This window comes from Nelusetta ayraudi, unplaced genomic scaffold (assembly GCF_046127955.1).
Source record: "Nelusetta ayraudi isolate G7.1 ecotype Tasmania unplaced genomic scaffold, CSIRO-AGI_Nayr_v1 ptg000013l, whole genome shotgun sequence".
NCBI lineage: Eukaryota > Metazoa > Chordata > Actinopteri > Tetraodontiformes > Monacanthidae > Nelusetta > Nelusetta ayraudi.
Genome location: NW_027466063.1, coordinates 1,708,725 through 1,734,155, shown reverse-complemented (window position 1 = coordinate 1,734,155; position 25,431 = coordinate 1,708,725). Strand labels below are relative to the sequence as shown.

The 25,431-nt window shown below is 43.2% G+C and overlaps 1 protein-coding gene across 1 annotated transcript; it reads right to left on the bottom strand.

Moving 5' to 3' along the window:
* Nucleotides 1–793: 793 nt before the first annotated feature.
* abca7 (ATP-binding cassette, sub-family A (ABC1), member 7) lies at nt 794–25,387 on the bottom strand. The gene is made up of 56 exons (XM_076022669.1): nt 25,268–25,387; nt 23,915–24,013; nt 23,725–23,818; nt 23,268–23,409; nt 23,006–23,130; nt 21,987–22,105; nt 21,592–21,789; nt 21,410–21,502; nt 21,024–21,261; nt 20,807–20,946; nt 20,610–20,726; nt 20,324–20,521; nt 20,029–20,234; nt 19,501–19,677; nt 19,060–19,282; nt 18,756–18,977; nt 18,466–18,670; nt 17,890–18,003; nt 17,349–17,520; nt 17,116–17,247; nt 16,803–16,942; nt 16,495–16,632; nt 16,041–16,282; nt 15,761–15,818; nt 15,383–15,585; nt 15,087–15,204; nt 14,679–14,824; nt 14,401–14,525; nt 14,153–14,257; nt 13,838–14,030; nt 13,566–13,660; nt 13,429–13,461; nt 13,178–13,283; nt 13,010–13,084; nt 12,653–12,822; nt 12,164–12,341; nt 11,957–12,072; nt 11,720–11,864; nt 11,416–11,539; nt 11,176–11,305; nt 10,944–11,070; nt 10,346–10,408; nt 10,134–10,240; nt 9,708–9,849; nt 9,227–9,361; nt 9,018–9,121; nt 8,794–8,886; nt 8,404–8,653; nt 7,626–8,119; nt 4,146–4,303; nt 3,916–4,037; nt 3,652–3,769; nt 3,475–3,560; nt 3,028–3,113; nt 2,704–2,759; nt 794–2,488 (listed from the first exon to the last, which is right to left on the bottom strand). Exons 2-56 carry the CDS (start codon nt 23,978–23,980, stop codon nt 2,385–2,387), a joined length of 7,866 nt encoding a protein of 2,621 aa, XP_075878784.1. The 5' UTR covers nt 23,981–24,013; nt 25,268–25,387; the 3' UTR covers nt 794–2,384.
* Between the last annotated feature and the right edge of the window lie 44 nt (nt 25,388–25,431).

The window sequence follows — 25,431 nt, the reverse complement described above, 5'->3', positions numbered from 1 at the left end:
AATCAATGGTAGTACAGTGAATGGTCACTTGACTGTATTTCGCCTATTTTTTTTCTGCGCTTGTTGTTTTACGCCATCTAGTGAAGGATCGAGATAACAACAGAACATGATAATGTTTTTTGTTTGTTTTTTTTTTTTTTAGTTTGAAGGAACACGTTCTTTACCTAACAATAAAAAAAAATGAATAGAATAATTTATTTACCTCGGGCATACTCTTTATCATTTTGTGCAGTAGTTTTTCCCCTGAATATATTAGAATTCTTTTCTCTTTTTTTTTATCAAAAAATGAAAAAAAAAAAAAGAAAGAAAAAGAAATGACAAACGCATTTTGCCCATTACCTCAATCACATATTACTTTTTCCAGGAAAGCATGTTTTCCGTCTGGATTATGGTTTCACATCATGTAACAACCTATACTCTGACCATCTCATATTCTCATTATTTATGACATGGAGTTTAATCTATAGCAGATGACACACTGTTTGTTCTTGTCTGCGCACCTCGAGGTTGAATAATATAGGCCTCTACGTATATTACAGCTTATTATGGCAAGTGCAATAAATTATGAAGTATGAGTTACAATCTTTCAGCAGTCTTAAATTCACAAATGACCCTGTGGCTCAGTGAGAAAAGCAGAAAAATGTTGCAGAGATACACAATGATACAAGGAAACATCTTAAATTATTTAATAGTTGCAGAGATAATTATAAATAGTAACTGTGACACACACACACACACACACACACACACACACACACACACACACACACACACACACACACTCACACACACATCCTATAAACTAACATTGTTTATAAAGCTTTCAGACAATTACACGCTTCTTTCCTTAATCAAAATGTTGGCACCACATTAAGTGTCTATTCCTTATTTACATCAAAACCTCAGGAATCTCAAAAAGATGAAGTTCCCCATAATGCCAGGGTGAACCCGATCGTATGGTTCATATTAAAAAAACAAAACAAACAGTATAAGAGATGTGTAATGAAAACATGACAATCAGAGTGAGAAGGTGAAATCCTGAGAAACTGGATGAGCATTCTGAAGAGTAAAAAGAAAACACCCAAACTTTGGTTGTTCAGGGCACATACTGCTAAAATACAAAGCCCAAAACCGGTTTTTTTTTTTGTTTGTTTGTTTTTTCATTTTCATAATGAACAGTTACCAAAAAGAAAATCATTTGTCAAGTACAAATGTCAAAATACATGCACAGAAGACACATAGAAAGTTGTACTCGTAAGGCAGAAGTGCTTTTTCAGGTTACGTGAAATAACATCACGACAAAACGCACCTGAGAGTCAAAGTTCGGCAGGTCTTTTCCATCCAAGCACCTTTAACATGTTCAGTTTTCTACCATTGTAACACATGTTCTATACATCCTGTTTACATCTTCCTCTACATCTCAGAGTCATATTAACAGTATCTATAAAAGAAGATTATTTTTTGTATATTAAGCGTAAATTGTCGGACACATCCATGAATAGCACAAAGAACAGTTTTGTTTAAACTATGACATAGTTTCTTGTTTCGGTGTTTGTGTTTGTTGACTTCAAAGACTTGAGTAACATGTCTGCGTGGGTGTGAACGAAGGCAGCAGCACACCTCCACCTAAACTAAAGCGTCCTGAACGCACTCTGTCCTAACACTAAGGCATAACACTAAGTCGTTTCTTGTCGTTTCTTCTCAAGTGTTGTTGACACACCAGCAGATCACTTTGTCGACAGAACGACAGAAATACGGATCAAAAGTTGGAAAGGAGCTTCGAAGTGCACGCGTCACGTTTTCTAAACCTAAAGTTTCAGGCAGTGATGTCTTAATATTTTCCGTTTCAGCACCATTACGAGTTCCTTTCTGCGATGCACATATACATGCAAATTCTGCATTTTATTATTGTGTTATTACTGCAAGGAATTTCAAGTTTTGATTAAATTAACAATAAGTTGATAGCTCAAGTGTGATTGTTTAGCTTGATTTACAAGGACACATTATGGTTGCAGACACCCAAACAACATATTAACCGTGCTGTCAGAATATTAGTGTGTTATTGGTTAGATTTCAGGCAGAAGCTGACCTCACCGAATCAGAGGGCTTGTTCCATATTTTTTTTTGCAGAGTCAAGTCATGCTGGACCATTCCATGTACATTTAAACTAAGCGCGGTATGATTACAGTTACACTTTAGACATGAAAGATCATGAGTTTTTGATGAATTATACCGATGTTTGTTTTCGTTGTTGAAAAACGAAGGAAAATGACACATTTTTGACTTTTTGTTTGTCGTTTTGACAGACCTTTTGTACATGGCACACATCCTAAATGATGTGTCTGCGACTTCCTGGACGAGATGAAGGCAAACTCATCCCCATTTCAGCTCATCCGCTCCACGTAGGCCGACAGCAGAAGTCGAGGTGGCAGAAAGACTTCCTGTTTATTCACCACTTCGGTCAGACGAGATCCGTCGTGGTAGGTGCCTTCAAGACGGACAAACAACAAAGCGGTTGCATGTGTGACTAAAAATAAGCGGACTGTGTAAACGGGAATGGGATCAAGCAAAGAAGACGGCATCAGCGATTCCTTCTAAAAAATAAAAAATAATCTCTCGAAGTTTATCGCAATCTTTTGTGTACACTTTACTCATGCTAGTGCAGCCGCGGCTGTAGTGTGTAGGATGTGCGTTTCCACTCACTTGCAGAAACTAGGTCCATGTACTGACACACGGCGTGGAGCAGCAGCCTCTCAAAGCTAGATCAAAATGAGATGGAATGCATTAGGGGACGTCTAGGTCTAATTGCAAGGCAAATTCTGAGGTAACACAGACTCCCACAGTGCATCCAGTCCTTTTTTTTTTTTTTGTGTCCCAAAATCACAATTTATTTGTCAATGGGCTGATCTGGCTGAGATCTGATGTTTCAGACACCAGAAAGAAATGAAATATTATCCATCTCGATTAAACCACACATTATAATGATACAATCATGCAAGTATATGAGGTCTATTAACTTTGACTTACCTGCTGTCAAGTTTGGTTTTGTAAACTGAGTGCGGTTGAGCAACAAAGAAGCTGAGAAGGTTTTCCTCGAGCACCTCCAAGGTTCCCTGTAGAAGGAGACAGATTCAGTGGGGGAAATACTACAGCACAATCACGGCCTCACGCAGAGTTTAGTCTCAACAAATGACTTCAGGGATCTGTGCTGGTTTTTAGTGTTTTGTTTTTTTTTCAGAATTCAACATCATTTTCATACCGAAAGAGAAACAAAAGCAACATTGAAGGCTTTTCTTGGGGTCGTCATCCAGTTACCAGCTCAGTCTTGTCTCCTCTTTCCAAACACTCCGTGTAGGCTCGTTAGTGTTAGTGGATGAGCAGAATACTGATAAAAATCCACCTGGTGTGCCAGGTGCTCCCTCCATATACGAGTCTCAACACATAATTCTGATCTCTTCCGTGGAGACCACTCACCAGTGGGACTTGCTTCCGCCTTAAAGTGGCTCGCAGCCTGCGATCGATTCTCTGGAAGCAGTCCTGATCAGTGAAGGCATCATTTACTGTAGACGGATGACAGTGAAACAGCAAGTGAAAAGAGACTCGACAACAACAGACAAACAAACAAGCAAAGTCACATTTGGAAGCACTCACCATTCTCGTGGTCTTTGTGGAGGCGGTCGGCGTTTTTTTTGCTGGCGTCCTCTTTCTCCAGCAGAGACAAGAGCCTCTCCTGCTCCTCGCCGGTGCAGTTCATGAAATCGTTCCATGGCTGAAGGAGCAAGAGAAGAACAAGGGCGACCGGAAGCAAATTTAATGCATGCTCAAGATTCATTTCGAGATTTAAGACTGGAGACAAATTCTTAAATCTGTGATTAGTTTGGAAGGATGCATGTCCTGCAGTCACAGGTGACCTACCTCTATGTAGTACCCATTGGTGCAGGCCTGAGAGAAGATAGTCGGGATGGCTGGAGTGCTGCACACTTCCAGATCATCTTTGGAGCACTCATCCCGCTCAAGGAGATTAGCAAGATGGCGAGCTGGTTTTCACAGAAGGAGACGTGAACAACAGGAGCCACACTTCATGCGAGACTTTTAATGCGTTTTGTTTTTTCCCCTACCGAGAACAGGAGCTACCTGATGCTTACCGTTCTCCTGTCGGCGAAGGCTCTTCTTGCCTTTGGCTCGGGGAATGAGGTCAGAGTTGCGTATGGCTTGGTTGATGAAGAACTGCTTCCTTTTGGGCTGAGAGGCTCGCTTGGCTGGGGAGCTCGGCAGGGAGGTGCATTTGCGCTCCTCTATCAGGCTGGAAACCCAACAAATACAGTTTGACATATCAGCTTGGCTCAGCTAAAGAAAGATCCTGCCACCCTCTGGTAGATCCCATTATTGTATTATTATAGTTCTTTTTTTCTTTTTTTTTGGTCAAGAAAGGCTTAGGCAGGCTATGCACAGAAACAATGACTTGACGACCAATAAGAATCTCCGTCAGAGGCTAAAGCGCTGCAGATATGCATTCCAACATTATAATCATGTTGTGTGGAGAGGAGCGTGTGTCCGGAGGAGCAGTGTCACACAGGGGCGGTGAATGTAGGTCAGTGGGTCCCGCGCCTCTGCTGGGCGTCCTGCCATCCTTCTCGGCTGATGCCATCCTTGGCCTGATCTAAGGGACCTACTCTGACAATAATAATAATAATAATACTTCAGCGCACGAGCACCAGAAGCTGTTTGATGTATGTCGGGATTATTACAGCACCGTGATAATATCTTCGTATTTCAGCACCCCGACAGAACGACAGAAATCATCTCACCAAAGCAAACGTAACGACATGCAGCGCGTTTTTGCGTAATCATTCCTTTTCTGTGCTCTGGATTCTTTACGTTTGGATCCAATTCATCGCTACATGGCAGAAATACTGTCACATAATTGCAAGGCCCTGAAGCAAGTGCAAGGAGCAAGGCGTTCTAAGTAATTCGCCGACAGAATTCACTTTTAAAAAACCGATCTCGCTCAAAGCTGGAGTTAAAGGACTTAAAGACCTACAACACCCACAATGCACAGCTCGGCTAACTGGCTAGTTAACACTTGCTACAAGGTTGACCGCAGCCAAAACTAAGTATTTCCCAGCCCCTGACAGTCCTAATATATTGCAGAAGTGCACTGGTAAAATGCAGAGATAAACGGAGGAACTATTGGGATTGGAGCGTATTCGGCACTGTCGAAACAGTGTACAGTTGGCTGACTGGGTGGCGGAAATACGAGCTATTACTACATGTCACACACACCCGCGGAATAAACACTCACATATAATCCTGGTCTTCATCATTAGTCAGAACGACCATCTTATTCCAACAATACACAGGAATGATGCCAAACTCCAAGTTGCGGGGCGGAATGAGTGAAGGGTTGCAACAGAACAAAAAAACAAATCAGTCAGAGTGCGTTTGGCAGATAAGCTTGTAACTAGCTTGCAGTTAGCCTCTGAGGAGTGGGCTGAGCCAAGGCAGCAAAAATAGCTGTTGTCTTCTCACTCTGATCAGAGAGGTGGAGAGAAGTAAGACATCTCACTCTGTCTACTCCCTGCTGCCACACTGTGCAAGGTTAAAATCTGGACAGATTTGAAATTAGTGAGATAAAAGAGTTGGTAAAATCAATGTGAACATGGAAATAATGGAATAAAATAGAGTTATTGTTATAAAATCATTATGTTTGAAGAAATTTTTTGGCACGATGCAAAATTAAACAAGTTCTTATTATAACGATTCAAATAAATGCATTTATAATTTGAAATAAAATGGTCTAAAGCTTAATTATTTGAAGAACTTTAAACAATTTACATTTTCAATGTTCAATGTTTGTGTCCAAGTGTTACCGTGACAGTCAGTTTAATGGGGCTGCTGTGAAAAGTATATTTTTTTCATTTTATTGAAACCCTGAAAAGTCTTTGGACAAGAGAAAACTGGAGAGTTTAGATGTTGTGATACTTTAGGAAAATATTCTCAAAGATTTTTCATGTCTACATATGATGTGGAAAGAGAGAAAGACAATCAAGATAGGGAAGCAGGAGTCAGGCCAATAACAATGGATGCAGTGATTTAAGGAATAAACAAGCTGCAATTATTACATGGAGCACCATATATTTTTTCATTTTTTTTTTTTAAATAAAACAAAATATCCATTACAGACACATGCTGTATTCTGTTTAAACTAGAGACCTTCAGCACATCAATGACCTACAGTAGATACTGACACATATATGTTCAAGCATAGTCAAGGTGCATTCAGAGGAGCAGATGTTCAAAATAAAACATCAACCATTTCAGTCTGAACTGATCAGTTTAGCTGATTTTTTTCCCTCAACACATTCAACCTTTTAAATACATTTTATTGTAATACTTTGCATTCGGTAATAACAAAACACTCAGGCTCATTTGTAACAGAACATTTAAATATTTTGAAACTTTATCATTGCATTGTGGATTTAAGTAACATTTTCTTAAAAAAAAAATACAAAATCCTTAATTTATTTTTTTTAAATAAAAAATCTCTTGGTCAAAGGCAATGTTTTGGTAACATCTTGACTAGATGGTACAACATTTGTAGCATCTACTCGAAGCTCAAGAGTATCGATTACTTTACGTTATCGTGATCAATTCTTAATTTGGAAGGTTTTGTCTGATGAAAAAAGAGTTATTTTTTTCAAATTAACATTATTATTATTATTATCATTGGAATGAGCTAGTATCTTTTTTTTTCTAGACATTCAAGAACCGCCTGTGTGTGATTTCACATCCTTCTGTCGGATGAAAATGAGCATAATGACAATAAATACCCAGCAGAATAAAAGAGTTTTGATATGAAATCATTTAGAGACAAGAAACACAACAGACATACACAGCACATGTACAATATTATCTCAAACAAAAAAGACTTCTTTCAGAATAACAGAAAAAAATTGCTTGTATAACAAAATCCATTCAGCATTTCAGCATAACATTTAGGAGGTATTTAATAATCTATCCCCTGAACTTGGAATATTATCCAGTTAAGTGATTTGGTGTAATATTTCTAAACAAGCCAAATATCAACAGTGGACTGGTAAGTTAAATAGTCTTCATAAATACACTTTAATACATAAACAGGATTGCCTGTAATGATATTTGTTTGCAGCATTTTCTTTTTTTAAAGTGCTTTCTGCAAAAATAATAATGAGATTGTCAAGGGACCGATGACGGTGACCTGCAGATAAACCTGCACCAGATATTTCAAGACCAAGCTTTAGGGAGATTTTTCAGGATGAATACACAATAATGATGAAGTGGTATGACAATACAGAAAGAGAAGACTTTACACAGTACATTTAATAACCCAAATGAAGGGCATAAAGCTACATGATTGATAACACACGGTGAACAAGGCACCAAAGAAAGATCAGAAAGTAAGATCTTGTGTTTCTTTCTTCCAATTCATTTCCATCTAATACCTCTGTTTCACCAATGATACCTTCAAAGTGCATCTCATCCTGGTTTCCTCGTTGCATAATAAGTTGTGATGGCAACACGCGCAACATAACAGAGTCAGGTCTGGATTGGTCCTCTCACCTCAAGTTGCACCGGGTCCAGTTCACATTGCGCTCTCCTGTGTGTTGCTGTTGACGATGAACAGTGCAGACGGATCTTTGCTGGAGCTCCCAGCTCCTTGTTTGGACCCTCTGGATTTACTTGACTCTCCCTGAGCTTCACCATCGCTGCTGTTTGATTCGACGCTGCCCCTTCGCTTTGAATGACCCATCTTCTCAGAGTCAGGTATTTTGGTCATGGCTGTGCCTTGTTCTTTGTTAGCTTTGCCCCCTTTAGATTTGGCCTTGCTGGCTTTAGCTTTTTTTGACTTACCCTCCTTGCTGTCAGGAGATTTTCCTTGCTGCGGTGGGGTCTTGCTTGGCGATGGGATCTTGCTTGGCTGAGGGGGAGGGGGTGTGACCGGTGGCTGTGGTTGGACAGCGGGAGGGTTTATTCTGGGCGCTGCAGCAGTCGGGTTGGTCTGTGGAAATGTGTGGTTGTCTGTGACCACCTCTGTCAGGTTGTCTTCGTCGCTTTGTTCCTTTGCAAAGTTGACAAAGACCTGCAAAAATGAAATGTTTATCACTAAAGAGTTGTTTTTTCGAAAGTTGACATTTGGCAAGATTTATTAATGACCTTGAAGTTGGAATCAACCAACAGTGTTATTATTTGACCAACACAGAGGGAAAAACCTTAAAGCTTGATGGAAAAATTCTCAAATACTTAGGAAAATGACAATATAGGAAATCTTGCATCTAGAATCTTGACAGGTAAAGAAAAAAAATCCACAGCAACAAATTGCGTTTCAGACATTTTGGGTAGAGATCATTTTTTTTCTTTCCTCACCTGGTCGAGTGTGGTCTGCGACACAGAGAAGTCGAGGATTCCCAGCTCCTCAAAGTTGTTGGCCAGCACGTCAAAAACGCGAGCCAGGCAGCAGGCGTGTGAGGGCAGCTGGTACTGCAGCACGTTCTCGTGGCGCTCCTTCAACTCGATGCTGGGAAAGGACTTGGCCATATAGACGCTGACGGGACAAGAGTCTGGACGTGATTTACTGTCTGCCAGTCGAAGGATGATGGTGTAGCCATCACCAAACCTGAAGGGTGAAGAGCCGAGGAAAGCGAGGGCGTCATTCATGTGTAGTAAGGGTTTGTTTTTCAAATTATTGCTGAATTCTGCAAAACTCTAATGGGCATTAAATGACAGTTTAATAGAGTGGTATCAACCAGTCTGTACCTGTTCTTTAGGTGCTGCACAGATCCAAGACACTGAAACCTGCCATTGACCATGATGGCCATTCTGGTGCAGAGAGCCTCACATTCCTCCATACTGAATACACATGCAGGGAGAAACAGAATCAGAACACTGTGCCTACTGTGCAGACATGATGAGGAAACTCAACCTTCAACCATCTTTCCAGGGTCTGGCTATAAAAGCCATCATGAGACATCATCACCTACCTGTGTGATGTGAGAACTACAGCTCTCCCCTCTTTGGTGACACTGAGGATGCAATTCCACAGAAACCTTTTGGCTTTTGGGTCCATTCCAGTAGTGGGCTCATCCTAAAACGAGGCCACGGAATGGAAGCATAGGGGAACAACTTAACACACAAACACAAAACATTATTCAGTGATACATCCGGGGCGATGGGAGACATTCTTCCTCACCAGGAATATGACAGGCGGAGCCCCGATGAGAGCGATGGCAGTGGAGAGTTTCCTCTTGTTGCCTCCGCTGTATCCTCCGGCCTCCCGCTCAGCGTACTGGGTCAGTCCGAGCTTCTTTATGCCCCACTGCACCACCTGCAGGACAACACACCACCACATCATCGAACATCATGACTTGAAACTCCATTTAAAAGGTCCAGTGTGTAAAATTTGGCCTGATTTATGATATATATATCAGTATATATCAGAAGTGTGGACAATCCAGCCCGCCTGACAGCGTGTTTCGTATTTAGGATGAACACTAGGATGAGCTATCTAGGATTGTGTGTGCAGGCCACCGTAGTTTACTGGCAAACTTGAGATAGGGAAGGGGACTGAAAGAGCGACTGCAATTTAAAATGTAACCACTTGATGTTGCTGTTTCTTCTCAAAATGTCCAACTATTACGCCCTTAACTGCACGACAGGCTGCTCGAGGCTACCTTGGCGACTGACTCCTCTGACACGCCGCGGAGGCGGGCATACAGCTCCAGATGTTCACGTCCCGTCAGAAGGTCACTGATGGCGTCAAACTGAGGACAGTAGCCCATCAGCTGGTGCACTCGCTCCATCTCTGTCAGCACGCTGAGACGCAGGAAGAAAGACTTTCATCAAATGCACAAATAAACAACCAAAACAGTTATGTAGGCTGTATTTGTGTCCTGGCTCTACCTTTACTTCAGACATTGAACTGGATCTGAGTATTGAGTCACTTACAGTATATCCTTAAAGACCACCGTGCCAATTAGCTTATTTCAAATGTCTGTCCATGCTTGATAAATGATTTGTGTATGCTCTGTGATGCAAGATCGAAATCAGAGCAGATACTTTTTGTGAGTGAAAATAAAAGCCGGTGGTTTGTTTTGTACCTGTGCTGATTTAGGAAAGCCTCTCCGTCCGTGATGTCCGTGTCACCAGTTAGCATGCGAAATGTAGATGTCTTTCCGGCTCCATTTACTCCCAGCAGGCCAAAACACTGGAGAACATGCCACAAAAACAAGATTATCATAAAACAGATACTATATACAGCAGTTTAAGGCCTTTCTTCAAGAATATATAACATTTAAGTCACGTTTCTCACCTCTCCACGAGGAATCCCAAGGCACAAGCGATCTACAGCTGGCTTCTTCCCTGATTTATACACCTGAAAGTATAAAGGTTTGTTGCATGAGGGGCATACTGCAGCAGCAGCCATTAAACTCTATATAATCTTGCAACAAAAGAACACATATTTAAATTACTACTTCATTAGCATCTTCCAAGGTCAGTGGTGAACACAAAGGACTCAACGCCAGCATTCATTTCACTCCTGAGACTCCAAGAAAAACATTCTTGCTCTATGCCGTTTTCATAGAAGAATAATTCCATTGTCAGTGAAATGATCAGCATAATTAGTGTGAGTATGCAGGTAAATACCTTCACCTGAGCCAGGAATTTATGGTATAAAGTCATTAATAGTGGTTGGTGAAAGTAGTTGATGATATTTATAAGGCTTGTGTTTCTAACTGTTTGTAGGTGCATGGGAATGCTGTGACACTTTATTAATTATTACTAATTAACCTTTTTGACAATTCAGCTGACAGTGCACTTCCTGATGGTTGAAAACACGTTAGTGGACATTCAGCTACAACTGCGTAAACGCAACAAACCAAAAACGTTCAAGTTGCTGCTTGTCATACCTTGCTGAGATTGATCATGGTGAGGATGTCCGAGTGGGCTCTACCGTTTATGACCCTCTCCCTCTCCCTGGCCACGTCCTCATCCTCTGGACCGAGAGGAGGCATCTCAGTCGTCACCCACCACGGCCTGAACAGAGAGGAGCAGGTTCAAACCGGGTCTTTTTGTTGCAAAAGCTCATTGTCCTGTGTTTCTGTGCAGCGGACAAGACTGAGGGAGTCCCTTTGAACACACCTGAAGCGAATGAAGAACTTATACTGCAGCAAAATAGTGAAGACAAAGTAGATAACACCTTCAGCCGCCATCGCAAACAAGTTCTTCCCGACCAAGTCCCACTGTAGAGGGTCCAGAGTCTGTTTTGTGCCTGAAGGAGGGAAAAAAAGCCAAAACAATGGCAAAAGTTGAGAATTAAATACAGTTTCTTAGTTTTAATAGGTTGAGTGTAAAGTGTAAAGATCCAGGAGGTTTTTGTACCGAGTCTCTGGAAGGCATCTGACATGGCCTGGTTCTTGGCCATGTCAATGAGCCCTCGTCCCAGGCAGAAGTGAGGAAAGATGAGAAACACCTTCTTCAGGATCCTGTTGACCTCATTCAGATGCTAAGGACAAAAAAATACAAATAGTTTTTTAATATCCTTTTTTAATTTTTGAAATTGGGTTTTATCGAAGTTATGTTCAAATAAAGAACGTTCATGGTGCTCTTTACTACCAGACTGTCAGGATTTTGCTGTGGAATCATTAAGAGTACAACAATAACAACATAAAAAAGGAGTTTGTACCTCATCGATGAAGAGCTCCAGGACGAAGGTGGCGATGCTGCCATTAATTCCAATGAAGAGGTTTATGGAAGTCAGAACCACGTAAGCTGTGCTGGGAACAGTGAACACAAAGGATGCTGGATACATCAGCGGGGTGATGGACCATCTGGAAGAAAAGACATGTTGAGGGAATTTAAAAAAAATGATGCAGAGTATTTGGTAAAATCTGTAAAACCTCCAGGGTGTTCTGGAACTGACCCATAGAGCAGAAGCAGCATGACGAGAGCTGGCAGGTTGGTCTCTGACACGTAGGCCTGCTGCTGGAAAGCGATGAAGATCAGCACCACCATGGTGGCCGGGACGCTGTAGTTCAACTGGTAAAAGAATTTGATTGAAGAAGTTATCAAGCTTACCGTGGCCCTGACTCATTAAAGATGATGAGATTTCACTCTGCGGTGTACTGACCATGTCCCACGTGAAGTTGGCCAGCCAGTAGAGGATCGGTTTGACGCCGCTGACAAACTGAAGGTGTTTGGCTTTGCTGGCTCGCTCCTCAATCAGGAAGAGGACGAAGCTGGCCGGCACGAAGGACATGGCGAAGATCACACAGATGGAGACCAGAACGTCCACCGATGTGGTCATCCTGGAAGCAGGGAGCACGATTTACTGTATGTTGCTCATATGTAGTTTAACATTTTAATTTTTAGGTTCAGTTCATAGCATGTCCATTAATTAGGATTCATTAATTTACAATCTGTCTCTGCACTGCTTCAGATCAGATTTCACTTGCTTGAAGGCAAGTGCATATTTTCACAAATTTTACCACATAAAATTACTTTTTACAGCAGTTTTTCATCATAAAAATCCAATGGAAGTGCTGAGAACTTTAGTAAAAGTGGGAATAAGCTTAGTATTATTATATAATTCAGGCCAACTCCGCTGAAGTGAACTGACATTGCTATTTCGGTGAGCTGCTCCTTGGTGAGGTTGAGAGGGTGATTGTACGCAGTGATGCCGTGCTTGCTCCTCTCCGGACCTGGTGGCAGACTTGCTCTCAGCAGGCCGTTGTTCATCACGTTCACAAAAGACACCATAGCATGCCATCCTTTGTTATTGTACCACACCTGAGCACATAGAAGAGAAACGCTTTAGTAATACAATCTGAATGCATAAATGTGAAAGTTTTGAAAGTTGAAACAAACATGTTACACAGAGCCAGATTGAAAAACAGGCACAGCGTGTTTTAAACGTTCGATGCAGAGACTTTGTGCATAGGCAAAATGAAGAGACAACATGGAAAAATACATGTACCTTGACATTGTTTTGGCTGTTGAGACTTTGCAGAAAATCTGGCAGTCTATTCAGCAGCTGATCCAGGGAACTGTTCTGAAAAAAGAGGCAAGATTTAAAACATGGAACATTTTTAGAAGCAGTTGTTTCAATGAATCAAATTAATCATTGCTGGACTCTCATTTCAACCTGCGGGACTTGATAACGAGTCCTGATTGCTCCGACTGACTCGGGGACATGGTAGACCGGAGATGTAGTCTGGGTGGCGCTGCCCCCAAGCGAGAATCCACCATATCTTCAAATGAAAATGAAAAAAAAAATAAAATAAATAAAAAGGTAGGCTTTTAATTAATAGATTACAGTGATATGGGTCAGATCAATTAACTTGAAAATGAAACTGCATAAGCCATGAAGAGAGATGTTTTCAGCCTGCAGCTTACCTGAATTCATTCACCCACTTTTTGGTTTTCAGGCTGTTTGTAAAAGATGAAAACAAAAGAAGTGAGCTGACGATTACACCAAAACATTTTTTTCAAGATTCAAAAAAATTGTAAAAATGTTTTATTTGATAAGGCACCTTTTCTTGAGGATTTGGGGGTAGGTTTTCACCAGGTAGTCTGAAATATTATAACCTGTCAGATTCTGGAGGACGTCTCCAGTTAGACTCTTGATCTAAAAGATGACATTTGAAAGACAATAGTAGATCCCATAGTTTATTTCACCACGTTATAAAACAGATTAACAAAAAACTGAGGAGTCACTTAGTTTGTTAACCTGTACTTAGCTATACTGGACTTAATTTCTCTCTCTCTCACATGCACGCATGTACGCATGCACACACACACACACCTGTGGTGGAGGCAGTCCACCAGCCCCCAGTGGACAATCTGGTAGCATCCGTCGGACGTCCTCGGTGCTGCACAGACACTCAGGCGAGGGTCTGTCTTCGCTCCAGTTGCCCCTGTTGAACATCTGCCAGGTGGAGTAGGGGACCTGTGGCCGCATGAACATACCTCCCTGCTCAGCTTTACACTGAGAAATCCTGCAGGACAAGGACAAAAAAATTGGCTCAGAGTGTTAACACTGGTATAGATAGATCACATCATTAAATAGTCATATTTGCTCAATTTCTCAGGTTGTTTCATTTAAAGGGTTTTGACTTACGGGCTGTCTTCTTCCTCTTTCTCCATGCACTTGGTACCAAAACCTGGTTGGTCCAGCAAAGCTTCAAGCAGGTTCTCCATGGCTGGGTTCCCTCGTGCATCATTGCTGTATATATTAAACAACAGGTGATTAAAATTGTGATCACAAGATGTGACAGGCAAGTTTTTTGGTTGTGCAGCTTGATGAAATGAGAGCGATTGGAATCTGAGTAGAGTCGTGTTCTCGCTAACAATATAGGTCGGGACTACCTGAAGAAGGTGTACTGTTCTCCGTACATCCACGGCTGCAACTGCAGTGCAGGATACTTCCCAAAAGGGGGCACGATGAGGCTGAAGAGCAGAGCGACCAACACAAACACAGCAGGCAGGACAATCTAAAAGCACAAACCAGTGTTAGGCAGGGCAAGTTCTAGGAATCTGAAACTTAACAAAGAAAAAAAAGATTTAATTGTATTTTACAAAAAAACACATATTGATTTGTTTGAGTGGAAATTCTTGTTTGAAAGTATCTCTGTCCCTGTTGTCACCTGAGCTAAGAAGCCCCTGCGGCTTCTGCGGGCGTAAAGCCAACGCTTGATGAAGAGAGCCCTGAGCTGCTGCCAGGTCAGCCACCAGCCGGTGATTGGGACACCACCTCGGCCGTCGGCACTGAGAGGATCTGTCTCCAGAGGTTCTGCAGGCAGCAAGCAAACATCACTTTCAGAGCCAGGATCAGAACAAGAAAAATGTACAACCACGCAAAGAGTCCTGTTCAGCTTGAATACAAAGATGACATTTGATTTCAGGAAATAGTGATCCGACACTACCTCGTTTGGATTGTCTTTTCCTCCCTGGCAGCATTTTGGGAGAACACGTTTGAAGATGAAAATGCAGAAAGGCGGCTGCATATGCATGTATATGCCCGCTAGCGCAAGTCTGAGAGCGGCTGTCTGTACCTGTCTCTGGTTCTTCAGCTTGTTGCCTTGTTCCTGTCGTCTGCTGCCCATTAGAAGATTCTGCCTGCTGCTCTGGTTCAGCGTCGACACCTGTTTCCTCAGCCACTCGCAAAAAGATCTGGAGAAAAAAAACAAACACAGACAACAAGATTTAACGCAACGCATTCAGCATTTTTTATTCTTTGGCTTTAATATTTTAATTTTTGTTTCTGAGAAATGTGGAAACTTGGAAGACGAAAACCCTTGCTTTTCATTCTAGATGTATTTGAAGGAGAGTCAGAGAATCCTGCACTCACCTCCTCCAGCGTGCTGTCAGACAGGCCGTAGCTGCTGATGCCCAGATCCGTCATCCTCTGATCCAGTTCGGACAGGAAGACGCCCAGGCTGCTGTCCTTGGCAGCCATCTGCGGCAGGTTGATGACGGCCTCGCGTCCCAACTCCTCGACCAACCTCGCGCCCGGGATGTGCTGCTGCGCCAGGGAAAGCAACGCCGCTAGGTCTGTGGGAAAAAAGACACGGAGACAGGGAGATGTAAAGCCGACCTCCTATGATTTTTTTGAAATTCGCTCAGTGACAAGGGTTCCTGAAAAGTGCAGATGTGTCACACTGTGCTGGATTCTGACATTAAACCACTACAGTTTACTGTGCAGGCCGTGTGGCAGTCTAATACTCACACGAGCCGCTCTCCTCACTTCCCAGCCCGGTGTCTTCACTCATGGATGACTCGCTGTCCTGCAACAAAAAGACTGACGAAGATGAAATGACACGACACGACATGGAACAAACTGTCATCATCCTCATCACTTGATAACCTCTTTTGCAGTTTATAGTCAAAAATAAAATGGATGTTATTTGTTGTGTACAAGGAAAATAACTTCTGAAATATTAGCAATAAATAATAACTTTTCTCCAGAATTCATTCTGATGTGTGGAAAAAAATTAACAAATGAAGACCTTGAGGGGAGGCAGCTTGTTGGTGCTGGTGCTGGTGCTGGTGCAGATGCTGGTGCTGCTGGGAGTGTTGGTGTTGAATCCCTCTCTTTTCACCACAGTGAGGTAGTAGCCTGATCCAAGGTGGGATTTGAGGAAAAGAGGGGATCCACAGCAGCACAGCTTTCCCTGGGAGATGATGGCGATGCGGTCACCGAGCAACTCCGCCTCATCCATGTAGTGTGTGGACAGGATTATAGTCCGGTCTGCGACAGGAGACAGTGTGTTGCTTTGTGAAACAGTGGCATAAATGTGACTCAGTTGGATAAAAATGTATCCTGGTCCTTGCAATGGCCCATATAATACCACACACACACACACACACACACACACACACACACACACACACACACACACACACACACACACACACACACACACACACACACAAATCTCATTGATTCATCTTTTCCTGGACCTTTTCTGTATTTGAGCAGCAAATCCCAGATCCCCCTGCGTGAGTAAGGATCAACCCCCGCTGTGGGCTCATCCAGAACAACCACCTTGGAGCCTCCAACAAACGCAATGGCCACAGAGAGCTTCCTCTGCATGCCACCTGACAAAAAGGAGAGAGAGAACTTGTATTTCTTGAGAGTCTGTATGTAAAAGCAAACATTGGACAAAAGCAGGTGAATTGATACAAATATGTTTTTCAAACTACAAACAGGGACTACTATGTCTTTGTTTTATTTTAACAGACAGTTAAACTCCAGAGAGTTAAATTACCAGAGAGGTTTCTGGTCTGTTCGTGTCGTTTGTGCAGGAGGCCGACATCGTCCAGCAGAGTGTCCAGTTCCGACTGCACCTCGGCTTCAGACAAACCCTTGAGGCAGCCGTAAAACCACACATGCTCCTCCACTGTTAGTCTGAAAGAATGGGGGCATGTCGGAATGATGGGCACTGGGTTTATATTACAAGGCTAATTAAATAGTGTATATGTATTTTCTTTTGAAATAAAGGGACAGGTAATTATAATAGCAGCATGTTAGCAAATTGTTTGCGTTAACTAAGAAGAATGTCAGAGAGGAACCAGCCTCACATGTCGAACAGGACATTGTGCTGCGGACAAACTCCTAGCGTCCTCCGGATGATGTCCATGTCGTAGCGGATGTCCAGTCCTTTGATGTAAACAGTGCCAGAGGTGGGTGGGAACAAGCCGGTCAGGACAGATCTGACAAACAGAAGACACAATAAAAAATAAATAAAAAATCATATTTCCTCTGTCAAATTAGATCCCAGATTGTCCCAAGTTGTTTTCTACGATATTCTTACATGGTGGTGGTTTTTCCAGCTCCGTTATGGCCGAGGAAAGACGTGATCTGCCCTTCAAAGAACTTGAGGTTGAGATGGTTGACGGCCAGTTTGGCTCCCTTCTTGTAAATTTTCACCAAGTTTCTAATGGTCACGCCCAGTGTCAGGTTAGTCGGCTCCGGTTCAATGTGATCTAATAAACAAATAATGGAAGAGGACAGTATGGTATTCAAACTATCAACACTGCAAAGTTTAAATAGCTGGTGACCGAGAGCAAATTCTGTTCTCACCGTGCTGTCACTCATCAGGTCATTGGTACAAAAGTCATAATGTAATTTAGCGCAATCTATACCTTAAAACACAATGTCAGAAAAAAAAAAAAAAGATTCCGGGAAGGAAATATCACAGCTGAGGCTGTCAGGAAACCTGTTATAATTTTACCAAGGATTAAAACCAGACCTGAATACATTAGCCCGGTATTACGGCTAAACTGAGACTTTTAATGAACAGATTGGCCTGTTGTTGTAATGTGAGGCAGACAAAACCAAAGCAGCTGTCTTACCTTGGCCTTGTTCTGAGGGGGCAGGAGGGATGGGCATGCCTGCCTCCAGGGGGACCCCACCCCAGTAGTTGAGCTGGAAGATGAAGTACCAGGGCCGTGGGACCCCATACTCACCTGGTGGAAAAACACAGACATCTATCAGCACACTGAAGATTTTTAAGTGTCAACAGAACAGTTAGACAGGTGGAAAAAACAGCAGTTATGTGATGAACAATTATGTCATGACAACGGAACTGGAGAAGAAATGCAAATTAAAAAAATCCCTCGTAATTAACTTTGAAATTGGTCCTAAATACAGGAAATCTTACTGTAAGTTGACACAAAGCATACTTGCCAAAGCAGACCACATTTTACCCCTGCAGTATTACAAATAGATATGACATTATGTGATATGATGATATTTCTATGTAATGGGTTCAGTTTAAAGGAGGGAACCAATTAGAATTTAGGTTGAACTTTGTGATACAAAATATCATCATACATTATTTTCATTTATCGGAAGAATGAACTCAATAACAAGCTATCTTTGATTTCACTGTGGCTCTGCTACACTGGAGATTGAATGTATTTTCATACCAGGGAACACGGCTTCGATGTACCAGGCTGAGACGGCGTAAATGAAGGCGTCCACATAGAGCATGACTATAGAGACGGTGAAGCTGTAGGAGTCTCCCTCCACGGGGCTGGAGTGGGTGTTGTGCCACTGGATACCCACACCTTGTTCCTCATACTGTGAGAAATACTCACAGCCGAAGCCAAATGCTACGGGGGACAGGAAGCTCTGAGGAAACGGGGACAAAACACCTCAGTACGGCTACAAGGACAAAAACAGTTTCAACGTCAAGCTTCATTTTTCCGACACTCACGGCGAAGACTCGGATTTTAGTGTTGAGCCGATCTCTCCAGGCAACGCACAGCACGTAGGGCAGGTACAGAGCAAAGTATATGAGTCCGCCACAGGCCGCAGCCAGGTTGGCTTTGGAAAAGAAGGTGCTGATGAGGAAACACTGCATGATGGTGGCAGTGGCAAACGCCGTCAGGAAGAAAAACACCACAGACGGGTCGCTGTAAGGCAGGATGTCGCCCCACTGGGAGAGAAGGGAAAATGAGTTTACACACCCAGAGAGGTGAAACGGGCCAGTTCTTTGAGTGACGCCACTGCCGCCTTACCTTGAGCAGGGCGATGAGGAGTCCAGTGGACACCAGGAAAGGAACCAGGCTGCTAATGAACCAGCTGAGCCACAGAGTTCCTGTTCCCAGGCCCATGATCCTCATGGTTTCCTTCAGCCTCGCCTCCTTCTCGTACACCATCCCCTTGATGATCATGGCCACCGAGTAGATCCAGGACAGCGTCATGAAAAGGGGCAGGGAGCGGTTCAGCACACGCAGAAAACTAGTGAAGAAAAAAACAAAAAACTGTTATAAATTGAAGGTTTGTTGCCAATTAAAAGATTTAATTTTAACGTGTTCCGGCTGCAGAACAGGAACATTCAAGACCACCACTGAAATAACATGTAAACACCTACAGCTGACTACACCTGTACAATTCTGTTCCAGGAATACATCTGTTAGATCAAAAGCAAAGGTAACAAAACATTTACAGCAGCTTACACATCATCCACATAACAGGGGTACGGCATCTGCTGGATATAGATGCCTGTGGTCTGCTGCACTCCCGTCAGCAGGCGGCTCACGGCCCTCTCCACCAGATCCTGGACGTATACAAAACCGCCCCAAATGTAGCGCATGTCACTGAATGGGTCAGCAGCTGGACCGGGATCCCAAAACCTTAAGAAAAAGATAACAAAAAAAAAAAAAATCAATATTGACACACATCAAATCTATTTAATGATTATCAAGAACAGAAAAAAACTTAAAAGGAATTTATACCTGGAAAAAAAAAATTGTATCAACCAAAATAAAAGTAGCCAAAAATTAAATTTGCTTTGCTGTTTTCAGGGGGAAAATAACAATAAAAAAGCCTCTCACTCTTTTTGTTAAACTAAAGACATTCATCCTGATTTTCATGAAGTCAGTATAAGACTATTGTTTATTAGTTTAAGCAAAAAAAATTATTAGATGGAACCATTTTAATGCAAAAAAAACTCCACTTCCAGATTGAAAGCAACATGTCTGTACCTGTCCTTGATCTTGTTGGTTCTGGTCACGTCGTCAATGTCCATCCGTATCTTGTATGTGACATGTGACGGAAGTTTTGGAGAGGAGGAGTTGGGAAGCATAAAGACCACACCTGCCCAAAACTGCCGATCCTCCAGCAGCTCCAAAGCCCGCTCAATCAGCTGACCCTCAGTACGCAACCCCTCCAGCTTGTTCAGAGAGAAACACTGGTGGCAAACACACAAAACAAATCTGATTTGTAACAGCTACTACAATTTACTTCTCCTGGACAGAAGAGTTTGAGGAGGAGAAGTACCTCTGTGACTTGTGCGAGAGTTGTGATGGTGTGGCTGATGTCATTGTAGATGTCCAGCCAGGTTATCTGAGCTCTGGGGTTCCTTGGAGTGTCCGGCGAGGGCGTGGACAGGAAGCGTGCAATACGGGAGGCGGTCCAGGACGTGTTCTCCAGGCGCAAGTTGACCAGCACCGCCACTTCCGGCCGCCTCAACAGATCCTGTCATACACATGCAGACATGGGCGTTTTTTTTGTTACCAAATGACAAACATAATGCACTCATAGACGGCAGTGGGTGAGTCCTGACCCGCAGCAGCTGGATTTCCACGCTGCTCTCCATGTAGGTCTTGATCTGCGGCCCCAACTCCATCCAGCTTTCGTTCAGCTCCTGAAGGATCTGCAGGTCCTCGAAGGTCTTGTTCACCTTCAGAAGAAAACAAGATGTGTTTAGGTCGACGTGTGGTCACACCGCCTGACGCGGGACGCTCTGGTATTTTACAGCACCTCCTTCATAACTTGTTGGACTGCCGGGGTGTCTGGCGTGTACAACAGTTTGCCAATAAAGAGCGGTTTTATCCCTCGCCACACGATGCGAGACAGAGGGTTGGACTCCAGACCCCGAATTAAACTTTTGCAGAATGGAGCTGAAGAAAAAAATGGACAGATGTAAAAACAAAATCTTTTCACAGGGAAAAAGAGCCACAAGTCAAAAGCTCCTTACTAGTGCTGTTGTCACGGTCCAGATCTGTGTCCTCCGTTCCATTTTTCCCTAAAAATGACTTGATGTCATTGTCTTCGTACCAGTTGAGCGATGGGATGCGCTCGCCACCCACGTCAGGGTGGCCACACACAATCTTTGAAAAAGCACGAAAGCTCTCTCGGGGCATTGCAGACCGGTTCTCTGTGGACAGCAGTCGGAGAGCAGCACTCATCTCCATGAAGCTGGAGAGCGAGGAGAGCTGAAAGGAACAGCAGGTTTGGGAGGGAAAGATGGTAAAAACTGGCTGAGTGATTTCTGACAGGCCAAAAGAGCGGAAAGATACATTTTTTTTAATATATGTGGTTTCATAACATCCAGTGGATGTATAAGGTCCAGTGTTTCCTTACATCATCGATGAGGACGGCCAGCTCCTTGGAGACCGAGGTCACGGCCTGGCTGACGCTCCTCAGGTCTTCGGCGTTGGCCATCAGCCGCTCTCTCTGACAGGGAGCATAGACACACATCAAACACACGAGAGAGGCCCCCGGGGCTGTCAGACCTTTGTTCCTCCGTCTGAACGATCTGTTACCGTGAAGAGTTTGCTGAAGTCGAGCTGAGTGAGGAAGAGGCGCTCGGCCTCCTGCAGAAGCTCGGCTGGGAGGCCACACAGCTGAGTCTGGAGAGCGTTCATAGCGGCTTCTCTTCCGTCCACGGTCAGGAACTGTTTCAACATGCTCGCGTTGCACACCAGGTCCTTCAGCTGCGTCTGAGCTCCAGCCACAGAAACCTGGAACGGACCAGAATTCTTTTCCTGTTAAATCTTAGAATACATTTGTTTCTAAATGCTTTTATAAATCATGGAAACAACTGATCAATAAGAATGTGGTTTTAATAACAGTCATGATGGGCCTCCAAGAAGAGCAAGTAGAGCGCAACAAGTGAATCACTTGTTTATCTGCAAAGAATTAACAGGAAATGACAGACCTGAAAGTTGAGACGGGCCTTCAGCAGCTGGTCCACAGTCTCAGGCAACAGGCTGCTGTTGGTCAGAAGGAAGGTGGAGAAAGTCTCGTTGGCTCTCAGGTATTCTTTCACTGGCAGATCTGGGGTGGAAACAGAAACACTGATTATTATCAAGAGAAAACAGGTGAAGTGAAAACAAGTCCAGTGAATGCCTTTAGTGGCATTCACTGGACCTTACAAATGTAGCAATCATTCACCTCTGAAAAAAAAGTACTAAATTGTCATTTCAAAATGTCATCAGTTGTTGTGGACTGACTGGATGTGTGTGTTAGGCCAGAGAGAGGGCCGTGCTGCACAGGACACCGCAGTGAAGATCTGCCGATATTCATGTAATTGTTTGTCCAGGGTAGTCATGTAATTTAATCCTCTCGGCGAGGAGAGCCTCAACAGCCCATTTGTGTCGCTTTCACGCGAGCAGCAAAAAGCTGCATGGAGCTTTTCACTCAACACCTGTTAGAGGCCCTGACTGTCTGCAACAGTGAACTCTCTGGTCTGGGAACAGGACGGCGTCAACAACAGAAATACGAATGAAGTCAATTATTTTGTTGCCTTTTGAACCCTGACACTGCCTGTTTCATAACGCTGTTTGCAGAGCAACCTTTAAATTTTCAGGATTGTCTTTGTGTCTTAACCCCAGCATCCTGCAGTTTAGGAATGACTGTTTCACCTGCACAACAACCTCACCAATTGAACAAAGAGAAAATTCAAAGTTTATGTGCATTTTCAATCAGATGAAGGAGAGCTGCTATGAAGATACAACTTAACAGAACTTCATCTATTAATGCTAATTTTTCTGTGTTGTGCTTTTAATCCGTCAACAACAGTACAATAAAAATCTCTAAAAAAATATGGGTTGGAGATAAAGTGGGTTTTTTTTTATCAGCAGAATGAAATGGCTGTAAACACGAAGAGAATGTGTGTCAGTGTCCCTGTGCAAGACAGTCCTCAGGTGTGTCAATAGGTAGAGCTAAACACGGTACTTGGCCAGGCTCCAGGTCTTTCGCCCAGCCTCTGGACACTCTCCATCATTTCCTGAAGCCCAGAGAAGCTCCGATTTCCGCTGTAAGACAGAACTATCTGGGCGTCGATGAAGAGGCGGGACAATCTGAGACAGGAAGGAAACAAGAGCCAATGGAAAAATAAATAAATAATAACATTCTAATGATTCAAAACAGTTACATGGATTTACGCTTAACAGACTTGATGATCACTTCACAGCTTCCACTCTTTAATGGAACCTACATGGAGTTGTCAAAGTTGCCCACTTGGCCGGCTTTCTCTCCTGCCGTCTGGCTGTGGAAGCAGGGGTTGTTGATGTTGCAGATGATGCCCTGAATCCAGGGTAAGGTTCCTGCTGATGGCAAGGCTTTGTTTGGAAAGTGACCTAGACGTAGATGCAGAAGAAGAAAGCACAACAATCTTAAATCCATGAGATTAGCTCTGCATTGCAAAATTGCAAACATCATGTGATCAAGTGCGTTGGGCCCAGTTTGTTGGGCTTTGTTGTATTACGAAGCCACCTAACCTGGTGGTAACACGTGGCTTCAACAAGGAGGTGAAGTTCAAAAGGACTTGAGAGAAAAACAAATGTTGCGTGTGCCAAGGGAATCACTTCCAGCGCCTTGATCCTCATTAGCTGGCTGGCATGAGACCAGACCTTGTGTGTGTGAAAGCAAACACGTTACATAATATAACTTACATTGCTGTTGCTTGTACGGAGGGTGTGATTGACGAACAGAGATGAGGATGACGAAGAGGAAGAGCGGCCAGAGGAGCTCTATGATGAGCTGAATCTATACAGGGAGGAGAAGATGGGACGTGTCAGTTTTGTAGATAACACAGTCTGGAAACGACTTTACTTTCTCTGCTGTGCGGTGAAATGTGCCCACCTTGTTCCTCCGGCGGTATGTTATGTTCTTCCAGAGCAGGAGGAGAAGTTGCCTGAAAAATCCCATCACTCCAAACAGCTACCTGGCCATGATGGAGAGCTGGAACACAAAACAAAATGTAGAGAAAAAAAAAATTGTTACATGAGAGCTACTCCATACACGATTGGAGGCCGACTTTCATAAAAGCATTGTGACGCCGGGGAAGCCGGTCCTAAACAGAGAAATTTGGTATTTTAGCAAATTGAAAGTTACTTGGAAGTATTTCTGCTAAGTAAAATACTTTTATCGCAGGTTATTAAACTTATCACATTTTAAGAAACAGGTGAAGAGTTTTGAAAAAAGTCAAACACATTCTGAGAGCTTTTGTTCAGCCGTCGCTGAATGATCTATGATGGGTGAGGACTGTCGCAACAAACCACTTCCTGACCTTTTGCCCGCAGAGGACGAGTGGTGAAACGTAAGACTTAATCCTGAGCAGAAACCTCAGTTAATTTTAACCTTCAGACTTCAAGATCTCCTTTGGGCCCAACTGGCGGTGCGAGGGGGACACGCTCACTCGTGGGAACAGATGAACGACTGACCTTTTGAGCATTTTACAGTTATTGTGGTCTTATTTTGTCTCGAGTTCTTCAGATGGCCAATCCCCTGCTTCACCCTGAAATCCTCCTTATCCCAGCGGCTTACCTGAGAGTGCTGACTGTCCGGGTGCTGTAGTAAATAATCTGGAGGTGTGGCCCATGATTTGTGGCAGATAAGACCGTAAACCATGTATACATCTCTGTAGCAAAGCTGTATTACCTTATGGTCAGACAACACTTCAACAATCTGTTTACAATTCTGCACGTTTGGTGCAATATAATACCGCAGAATCTTATTTGTCATTCACGATTTGGTTCATGTACATGTGGCTGAAATGTCAGGGTTGGTGTATCTAAAAGTAAGAAGTTAACATAAAAATATTGGGCCATAATTGAACTGGCTAACAACGAAGTATTACCAGCAGAAGTTACGTATTTTAAAGTTTGAGGGTGAAAAAAGAAGAAATTATTCGGGCACTTCAACTGACATACAACTACCAGGCATTACTGCTTATCTTATCGCAAAAGACAACAACGCTACAAATTGCTGTTAAAAACAACACAACAGTTTAGTGCACGGAGGCTGCTGAAACAAACGGAAAAACAGGTTAGATAACATCCGACTGGGAAGAGGAATGAATATATGTAAGCTAACATCCCGTTCGCTTTGCTCGTAGCACATTACAGCCGAGGTTTTAGTGGTTTAAACACGATGTTAAACACAGGACCGACAGCGCAATAAGCTCCAAAGACCTTTCAGTGTGTTTCGCATTACCTCTCTGCAATATAAAATCTCCTTTCAGATCAACACTATCGGCCGGTAGCTCGCTTGTCATTGACACTTCATTTTCCCACTGTTTGTGGACGCAAGTGCGTGAGCAGCATGGCATCCCACCTACTCGCCACGCTCATTGGCTTCGCTACGTCTCGGAGGCGGGT